Source organism: Borostomias antarcticus, assembly GCF_949987555.1.
Source record: "Borostomias antarcticus genome assembly, chromosome: 5".
Lineage (NCBI taxonomy): Eukaryota > Metazoa > Chordata > Actinopteri > Stomiiformes > Stomiidae > Borostomias > Borostomias antarcticus.
The window spans coordinates 31,379,948-31,390,718 of record NC_140238.1 but is presented as its reverse complement, the minus strand read 5'-3'; the positions used below and the strand labels follow the sequence as shown (position 1 = coordinate 31,390,718).

Genomic DNA, 10,771 nt, shown 5'->3' with positions numbered 1-10,771 from the left:
GAAAGGAGAGAGAGGAACAGAAGAGTCCTGAATATTCCCTTTAGGCAGAGCACTAAGTGGGGGTCATTTACACCTAGAGCGACAGAAGAAGGTGGAGGAATCGAATATTTTGTTCCCTTTTTATATTCTGTGCCAACTTCCCCCCTTTACCCTCCCCCTCGTTTGTCCTAAACCTCCTCTCTCCTGTTCCGCTGTGTGGACGGACCGACCATGCCCACCAACGGAATTAACAAGGCCCTGAAGCTACAGTTTGGCCTCATTAACCACGAGAACCGCTACTTAACGGCCGAGGCCTTCGGTTTCAAGGTGAACGCTTCGGCGTCCAGCCTGAAGAAGAAGCAGATCTGGACGCTGGAGCAGGAGGACCAGGACGGCCAGGTGGTGTTCCTGCGCAGCCACCTGGGGCGCTACCTGGCCTCCGACAAGGACGGGAGGGTCAGCTGCGGCGCGGAGAGGCCGGACGCCGGCTGCCGCTTCCTGATCGCCGCCCAGCCGGACGGGCGCTGGGCGCTGCAGTCGGAGCCCCACCTGCGCTACTTCGGCGGCTCGGCCGACTACCTCTCCTGCTTCAGCCAGGCCATCGGAGAGCCGGAGCTCTGGGCCGTCCACTTGGCCCTCCACCCCCAGGCCAGCCTTCTCAGCGTGGCCCGCAAGCGCTACGCCCACCTGTCGAGCAAAGAGGGGGAGATCTCCGTGGACAGCAACATCCCCTGGGGCGTGGACTCGCTGGTCACTCTGGTCTACACCGACGGCAAGTACGGCCTGAAGACCTGCGACAGGCGCTTCCTCAGCAACAACGGCAAACTGGTGAAGGACAACGTCCCCGCCACCTCCTTCACCCTGGAGCTTAAGTCCGGCAAGCTGGCCTTCAAGGGCTGCGACGGGAAGTACCTGACCCCCATGGGCCCCACCGGCACGCTGCGCTCGGGCCGCTGCTCCAAGCCCGGCAAGGACGAGCTGTTCGACCTGGAGGAGAGCCATCCGCAAGTGGTTTTCCAGGCCGCCAACAAAAGATTTGTCTCTGTCAAGCAAGGTAATCAGCCAAGAGTTGAGACGAGGCACATAAGCTTTGATGATTTAATGTCAATCTGCAATATGATGTATATTTATTTTAATTTTTTTTTTTTTTTTTGACGCATAGTTTTCATCCTAGTTCTTTTTTCTTTAGAAGCCAGTGGCTGAGCGTCGCCACATGGTTTAAAGCTAGTAGTTTACTGTAAACACATGATGTTCACCGCATGAACGTTTTAGAGAGGCATTGTCTTTCATGTAGTGATTCAAGCAGTGATTGCCAATTGCTTTTCCATATTTTCTCTCGAAACTCCTCGCAGAATTGAAGAGACGGTCTGCAGTGTCGATGCTGAACATGAAAAAGCGTTGTAGGATCGCTGCCCGATAAGGAGAGGAGAAAGGAGAGAGGGATTTGGTCAAATACTGAACTCGTACTGAACTTGATGTGATCTTTTTCATTCTGTGTGCTTCTCTCTCACTGAGCTATTCATATTGAATTTCTAGGCCTTTTAATTTGGCTATTTTGTTCTGCAATCCAACATATTGCTGTGGAGTAGCCTACTCAGGTCAATGCACCCAGCCATTTTTATTCAAATGTCCTGTGTTGCAATACAGCATCTTCAGAATAAAGCCAGTGAGGGTGGAATTGCATCACCACGAGTTGGTAATGCTGTAGCTCAGTGATGTACCACCACATTTTCTTGCACTCAGGATGACAGGAGATCAGTGCATCCTCTCTTGGAAAAGTCTTTTGTTTTTCTCCCCTGGGTCCGGTGTGGAGGAGGAGGAGTACCCAGGGGAACCAGACCCGGGTAGGGGCACCATAGAGGCCACACGTCTGGTTCTAGCGGCTGTGATTTAGTTTAGATAAGCCACATGCTAAGGTCCTCCGAGAATCTTCAAGGTGAAGATACAGTTAGAGGACATGATGTACCGAAACAACTGAGTGTCCTATTGGTGGGTTGATGTGAAAAGGTGATGCATATTCGCCCATGCATGTCTTGAATATGAATATGATCTTTGTAGGCCAACACAGCCAGGGACAATATAGACCAATACAAGCATATTAAAGCTCTGAGGCGATAGTGGAGCTCTAACTACAGTGCACAGGACAAGACCAGGGGTGCGTTCAAATTCAGCGAACGTTAGAGAACTATTTTCCGTTAGCTTTGTGTTCGCTGCAAACGTTTGCTAACAGAAGCTAACAGTCTGGAGAGGTAGTTCGCCAGTAACATAACGAGGATCACAATGGACCCAGGCTTACTGGAGATGTGCTCCCATAAGGATTGTTGCGTTTATGCGAACTATTTGTAACGTTCATTAAAAGCCGTTCAAATGTGACCGTTTGGAGAAAACATGTTTGCGACGAACGTTCGCCTCTGTTAGCTGAACCATGAAGAAACTGCCTGAACTGCCTTTTCCACATGGACAATGGAGCAACATGTGTCCCTCCCTGTAAACCTGAGAGTAATCCATGGCTGCCCACACTCGCCACCGTGGTTGATACAGTGAGTGGCGGAGAGCCGGGCCACTGAGGGGTAATCGTGGTAATGGGCTTTGTCATTTCCACTGTGTGTCCATTGAAGATTAAGAGGAGGGCAGATGACCACCATTAGACGTGTCCTGGGGGGTGTCTCTTAATTACCAGCCACCAGAATCGGGATTGCAGCTTTTGTTAGACAGACACTGGCTCTCAGACCTTATACCTAGAGCGAGATTGAATTTATTGTCTCACAACAAGCGGTTGTAATGAAAATTCCTTCATAGTGTGTAGAGCGACCGGGCCTTTAGACTGGATAGGCGGCGATGAGGTAGCTAAAATAGGAGCGGTAGCAAGGAGTGGTCAGAAAGACCGGTCATCTCTGAGGACAGTCCTGGAGAGCAGATATAGAGACAGTGGTCAGTAGACCAGGGAGAAATGAAATTTGTGGTCTACAATTAAGCTATACAATCATCTTTATGATTTCTTTCTGTGCAGCATTGACACTCACAAAGACTGAGAGAGACCTGTATGACGTATGATATCACACCAATGACAAACTATGTCACGATGTCACAGCATCTTACTGTAGGTTACATGCATATAATATACTGTATAGGCCTACTGCTGCAATCAGATTCCTCTAAATGGAAGTGTTTAGCCTGGTTGCCGCTCCTACATTTTAAAATAATAAATAAATAATAATAATAATAATAAATAAAAAATGAGCAAGGCACACAAAGCTACTTAATGGGCCCTGTGGTGCAGATTTGCATTTCACCACTGAGGGAATTACAGTGAGTGAACGAGCAGCAGGATGAGTGGGTGTGTGGGATTAGGGTGGTAACTGGCTTAAGAGAAAGGTTGAGGGATATTTCTGTGGTGTCTAATTTGAACGACAGCGAGCAGATACCGTCTCCTCTGTGTAGCCTCTCACTGATGCATTTTACCAGACAGACAGAGGTTCTAAAGAGGAACGTGGAGTGGAGCGTGGAGCAGAACTATCTTTGAGGCTACAGGGGATGTAGGAGAACAGTATCAGAGTGACCTGTTGGATCGTCAGAGAGGTGCTCAGTGTTTTGAGCGCTGCCGGATCAGGATATGGGTCATGTTCATGAGTATACTTGTTGTTCAGGTTCGTAACAGGTGTTGATAAGTGTGTGTGAGGCAGGATGCATGCCAGACAGGATGCCCATATGAGTCATCCAATAATTGCGTCATGCATGGACAACACTTCACTAGGCCTCCTCAAGCTCAGACTGCTACGTCTAATGAGACACATCTTCTCCTAGTCGTAGATGTAAATTCGACGTAGTATTGCAGAATGGCCATAGGCTTTAATGAACACACATCGTGAACACACAGCAATGCTCTGACGAAGGCTACGGCCGAAACGTGTTAGCATTAAAGCCGCACTTTTGATGTGAGCCTCCTTGCATTTTATTTTTGGTGTGCCGCTTTCTTCACCAGCTCCCTGGTCAAGTGTTTCCTCCTCATATTATTATTATTATTATTATTAATGGTAAATGGACTGTAGTTATATAGCGCTTTTCCACCTTAGCGGCACTCAAAGCGCTTTACAATGGCCTCTCATTCACCCATTCACACACACATTCACACACCAATGGCGGTAGCTGCCATGCAAGGTGCTAACCTGATCATTGGGAGCAATTTGGGGTTAGGTGTCTTGCTCAAGGACACTTCGACATGTGGACAGTCGGAGCTGGGATTCGAACCGCTGACCCTTCGATCATTGAACGACCCACTCTGCCAACTGAGCTACAGCTGCCCCGCCCCCCATAAAATGATTTTGTGTCTATTATTTTATGTAAATATTCGAGTAGTGCATGTAGCTGTAAATGCAGCTTTCTTTCTCTTTTGATCATCCATGTTTTCTTCTTGTGTTAGGGAGCTACGTGACATCTAGTTCTACATTCCGTCACGGATGATGGCAAAAAGTTTAAATATTTTAACTTTGGTCGGCAATGCCGTCTACCGTTGTCATCGCTGGTATTTTCTGCCGGCCTGCTGTCATCCACTAAAATGACATCTTGTTCCGTTATGCATCATGGGTGGGGGACGACAGGTTCACTATGCATTTTATGGGCATTATAGGTCATTGTCTATGAGCATTTGAGCTATGTGCATTTGAACACAGCTAAGTGATGCATTGTGTCTTCAAACCAGGCTTTTCTTCTTTCTTTTTTCAACCTACTTCCTTATAATACATTCTTCTGTGCTTATGTCTCCTTAAACGCTTGCAAGTTTAAATGGTCTATGAGACATCAGAACCGTGATCCTCATCGTCCCCCTCTCTTTTGTTCGTCAGGGGTGAGTATCTCCGCCAATCAGGACGTAGAGACGGACATGGAGACTTTCCAGATGGAGATTGACAAGGTGAGCAAGAAGTGCACGTTCAGGACCAACGGAGGCTCCTATTGGACGCTGGTGTCTCACGGAGGGATCCAGTCCACAGCCACAGAAGTGTGAGTGTTTCTTTAAATCCCAGTCATATAATTAACATTCTTGCATCGATCAAATTTCCCCCCGGGATCAATACAGTTCCCATTACCTACCTACCTATCAAGCTTCTAACAGCCAGCTTCTCCACCCATCACCCTGTAGGGAAGCCAACACAATGTTTGATATCGAATGGCTGGGCCGAAGTGTGGCGCTCAAGGCTAGCAACGGAAAGTACGTCTGCACCAAAAAGAACGGGCAGCTCGCAGCAGTCAGCGATGCTGTAGGTGAGTGCTTTGAGATCCACTTCTACATTCAGTCACTATGTGTGCTCATTTGAATATAGGCTACTTTCAGAACTGGAATAAATGAGGTCTCCCTGAAATTGAATAAGGTTTGATTTTGCCAGAGGTGTAGTACTGAAGCAAGGCCTTGTTGTTCGTCATTTGCAGGAGACAATGAGCTCTTCTTGATGAAACTCATCAATCGTCCTATGCTGATCTTACGGGGGGAGAATGGATTTGTGTGCCACCACAAGAGCTCCAACACGCTGGATGCCAACCGCTCCGTCTATGATATCTTCTCATTGCTCTTCAGTGACGGCGCCTACCACATAAAAAGTCAGTCTGTGTGAATGTGTGTACAGTATGTCATTATTATATTCTGGCCAAAGATTGGCCTATTGGGCTTAGAGAGGTTGTCCTCCCTAGCAGTCATTTTTTAACATGGAAAAGATAGGATGGTACATTTTTGGATAGTTAGGGTACATGTCCCAAATTGTTTTTTTTCCCAGTGCAGTCGAAGGTGCTGTTGAGACTTTTACATTGGCAATAGAGTTTTGTGTATGTAGATGCTTAGAAATGGATTTGAAGTTTTTTGTTGTTTTTTACATTATTAGGGGGCCAAGCACCAAAGGTGCGAGGCACCCTATTGTAATTGGTAGCAGCTATGGCAGCACCTATAACCGACTGTTCATTTTATCCGAAACTTTGCACAATGGTAGAGGGTCATGCCAAGATCCCATGGAACGATTTTTACATTGATTGGCCAAAAGGGGGCACTTTTTCCTCAGAGACACTCTGCTAGTGCATACTTTTGTTCCTGTATAATTGTTGTTATTGAGTCTATTTCTGCAATAACTGCACTTATGGCTAGTGTTTATTCTACTAATGTTAACGTTGGGCTACCCCTCAGCGGCCTCCATTTACTTTTCATGCATCAACTACAGGAACCAATCAGGGGCTACAAGACAATCAGGATGGTCTCACAAGGCTAACAGAAAGAGGGATCAACAGGCAAACAGAGGACTATGTAGAGAGACGTTAGCCTGGCGTCGCCAGCCTGATCTCGCGAGCTCACATACTATTCCACTCCGCAGATCAGTCTGGATATTCAACCGTTCTAACTGAATCCACTCAAACCCAGATTGGTTTGTGCCAATCACAACCGTTGATCTAATATGGGGCGGGTTTAATAAGATGACGGAACAGAGGAGCGCCGTAGAGGCGTTTTCTCTGATTGGTTGTAGCTCTATCCAATTGCGTCCGGAGGCATTTTGATGTAAGCCCGTTGGTAACACCTCATGGGAATCAGAAAGCAATTGTGAGTTTCCAGACCCTTGGGACTGGTCAAGCCAGGCTAGAGAGATGCCTGATGTGGTAAAACAATCACATTATTCGAGGGGTAGAGCACTTCTACTGAGCACACAATGTGACCAAGGAAATGCATTGACTAACCTTCATCTACCACCGGAAGATTCCAATCAGCAGCCACAGAAAGATGGAGAACATGAAGGACACAGTGAGTCTTCAAATGACAGTGACATTCGTCACATAGGGTACATAGACAAATCCTAGCCTCCGAGCCAGACGTACAGTACCACCACAGAGTTGTCCTTGGTCAGGTCTGCCACAGTCGCTGGACCGGAGCGCTCACAGGTCAGGTTGACCACATCCTCCTCGCCTACAGACGAGAGACTGGTAGCACTAACGCATAGGTCTCATTCAAATACCTCTTCACTGTTACGGCCTCCTATGGTTCTGTTCTGTTCTCTGTTCTGTTCTCTGTTCTGTTCTCTGTTCTGTTCTCTGTTCTGTTCTCTGTTCTGTTCTGTTCTGTTCTGTTCTGTTCTGTTCTCTGTTCTGTTCTCTGTTCTGTTCTCTGTTCTGTTCTCTGTTCTGTTCTCTGTTCTCTGTTCTCTGTTCTCTGTTCTGTTCTCTGTTCTGTTCTCTGTTCTCTGTTCTCTGTTCTCTGTTCTCTGTTCTCTGTTCTGTTCTCTGTTCTCTGTTCTCTGTTCTCTGTTCTGTTCTGTTCTCTGTTCTGTTCTCTGTTCTGTTCTCTGTTCTGTTCTGTTCTGTTCTCTGTTCTGTTCTCTGTTCTCTGTTCTCTGTTCTGTTCTCTGTTCTGTTCTCTGTTCTCTGTTCTCTGTTCTCTGTTCTGTTCTCTGTTCTGTTCTGTTCTCTGTTCTGTTCTCTGTTCTGTTCTCTGTTCTGTTCTCTGTTCTGTTCTCTGTTCTGTTCTCGTCTGTGTGTGTGTGTGTGTGTGTGTCTTAATTAGTTGAGAGGCAGCAGTGACACGGAGAGTCCAGAGCATCCTCCAGCTCTCTGACCTGACTCTTCAGCCTCTCTCCTTTATCAGATTAAGCAGACACATTCACCACTGACAGTGACCTAAATGCATGGAGGGGGAGAGAGAGAGTGAGAGAGAGAGAGTGAGAGAGAGAGAGAGAGACAGAGAGAGAGAGACAGAGAGAGAGAGAGAGAGAGAGAGAGATGTGTATCCAAAGTAGAAGTTGAATGAAACCTTTTATGATGGGACAGGGACATAGAGGAAATAATGGTGATATAATTTTGTGAGCTCCAACCAACCAAAGAGCCACAATTACGGCCTTATTATGCACCTCCCTTGAATACACCTACAGTAGACTGCCAAAGTGCTAATTGGTCCCTGTTGTGACCTGTTGCGGATTAAAGTATTTAGAGACATTACAGTCATTCAGCAGACGTGTTAAAGCAACTTTAATAATAGCATTTAACAGCCTAGTCATAGTACCACTACTCGCCAAAACAAGTTACGGTTCCCTGAAATCATAGAATTTCATTCTTCAATCAATCAATCAACCAGTCAATCAATCAACCAATCAGTCAATCAACCAATCAACCAATCAACCAATCAACCAATCAATCAATCAATCCTATCGACAGTAGGCTACGCAGTCTTGCATTGTACATGATTAGGATACCTCTGTGTAATTGACTGCTTTAAATGATGAGGACTGATGTGGTAGGCTGTCTTTAGACTGGTCATATTTGCTGTTGGTGGGGTTCAGCTTTCCCACACAGCCCACTAACTGCGCGGGCCAATCATCCTCCATGCACAAAACCTAAGAGTCCTCCCATTGGTGTCCAGTGTGTCTGTGTGGATGATGTGTGTACATGTTACTTTTTATTTTTTGGGGCTGGAAAACACTTGTCTGACCATTTCACTCTTTTAATTCAACCTTTTTAAAACACACACACACACACACACACACACACACACACACACACACACACACACACACAAATACAGCAGACTATTTCCTCACTTTGAGCCCCACTTTGAAACCCAGTTACAGTAGTTCTTCACCTAACCTACTGTAACTACTGTTCTCTATCCACAGGCGTGAGTGGAAAGTTCTGGTACGTCTCTAGCAGTGGCCTGGTGTGCTCCGATGGAGACAAGCCTGAGGACTTCTATCTGGAGTTCCTGGAGCATGGCCGCGTGGGCATCAAGTGCAAGAACGGCAAGTACCTGCGTGGGGACCAGGGCGGCACGCTGAAGGGCGATGCAGCCAGCATCGACGTCTCCTCGCTCTGGGAGTACTGAGGCCTTCATGGTCCTGGGAGGAGGAGGAGGATGGAGGGAGGAAGAGGAGGTTGGAGAACCTGCACCCACTCATGTCAACAGCTCAGACTGATCGGACTGGTTTGAATTTGACCGTAGCTGCGAGGTGCCCTTTTTCGTTTTGTACTGAGAAGAAATGAAAATCGTAGTTGTTTTTGTGTGTTTTGTTGGGTTTGCAAAAGAGCATTTGCGTGAATTAATTTCCCATGTGACATTGCCAACATCTGAGAATAGAAAACTAAGTCGTAACACTTTATCAATCAATCAATCAAAGCTTTATTTGTATAGCGCATTTCATACCCAGAGGCAACACAATGCGCTTTAGAACAACTACCCCTTAGTAGATCACCCACCCATTAGTTAATGAGTTATTAATGATGCGTTAAACGTTTGTTAATAATCAGTTAATGATTTACAACTATCCCTTATACATAGTTAATAGATCATCCATAAACCATTAGTTAATGAGTTATTGATGATTTGTTACATCTAAACATTTATTTGTGTTTAGATGGGTCCCCTGAGAGGGCCAGATGTGGCCAACTGTAGGTAGATCAACTATTAAATACTTAACAAGTCATTAGTAAGTAGTTTACTAATTGCTTGTTCATGATCTATTAACTATTTATAAGGTGTCGTTTTATATCATTAACCAATTACCAAAACACATTTAACACATCATTAATAGTGAATCAACTAACTGTATGTGAATGATCTATTAACTATTTATAAGGGATATTTATTCTAAAGTGTTACCACCAAGTCTGCAAGCTTAGACACATGCCACCAATACAGCAACAGCACCACATCATTGACTGTATGTATAGCTAATGGAGGCCCCAGTAAACAGTATTCTCTGCACAGCAGTCTACATTATTATTCAGTACAAAGGTTAAAGGTCAGCCATTGATGTGCACACGCTGGTCATGCTTATGAAAGGTTCACACACCAGCTGCTTAAAGCAGCCGTTATATACGATGTTATGTGACCTCACGTAGTGATGATTATGACCCTATATCTGCCCGGAAATTAAAAAGAACAGCTATACAGCACTCACAAATAGAGGTCATGTATGTCATACAGACAAGAGAAGGTGCAGATACCGAGAGCTCGGTCTCTGATATTTCTGTCTGCTTGGTTTTACAGCAGCGCCATTTTGAGCATTTGCTGAAAGTTGAATGCCCATATTTCTGCTCGATACTGCTGGACAATAGCTGATACTCACTGTACGTACACACAGAGCAGTAATCGGCGTACAAATGCCCACACAAATATCAACTCAAATCTGGTTTTGAGTTGCCTGTGGCACAGACGTCAATGAATGATGAGGGATGAGCTTCCTTCTTCCATGTCTGGCTAGAATCTTCTGTCCGGAGACATTTTCTGTAACCAGTGTGCAGATTATTCAAGTGCTGCACTGGAGTCCTGACTAGGGGCCTTATCACCCCCCCCCCCCCTGTAGACCCCTCCCCTCTCAAGCCCCTCTGGACACTTGTGGATCTGAGAGGACTAGGAATGTCAAAAATAGGGCACTACCCCCGTATTCCCTCTGATTTTAAAGATTTTTGATTTGATTTTTGAATTTGATATTGCTTGTACCCAACCATTTTCTCAGATCTACCGGGGTGCCATGAGAGTAGGGGCCAGGGACCAATTCTCCTGCCCCTCCCCTCTATATTTTCCAGTTCTCCTACAGAAGGACCACATCTGCAGCAGGCAAAGTGTGAAAAATTGGTTTTGTGATGTGTAAGAAATATTATTCATTCACTATGGATCATCACAGCAGTGACTCAAAAGATTGGATGTTTACCCCCCATTATTTCAGTTTGAGAGGAGCACATGGTCATGTTTTAGTAGACTTTCATTCCATGTCAAAAGAAGTCCCTGTATTTCTTTCTTTTTGTCTATTTTTCTGAAATTGTTTTTAAGTGTTCA

At 45.7% G+C, this 10,771-nt stretch overlaps 1 protein-coding gene across 1 annotated transcript; it reads left to right on the top strand.

The window, feature by feature from the left end:
• Positions 1–210: 210 nt before the first annotated feature.
• fscn2a (fascin actin-bundling protein 2a, retinal) lies at positions 211–8,818 on the top strand (the record flags this gene model as incomplete). Its single annotated transcript, XM_084437683.1, has 5 exons — positions 211–1,033; positions 4,821–4,977; positions 5,117–5,238; positions 5,404–5,571; positions 8,613–8,818. The coding sequence occupies 5 exons, from the start codon at positions 211–213 to the stop codon at positions 8,816–8,818; spliced, it is 1,476 nt and encodes a 491-aa protein (XP_084293809.1).
• Positions 8,819–10,771: the final 1,953 nt, after the last annotated feature.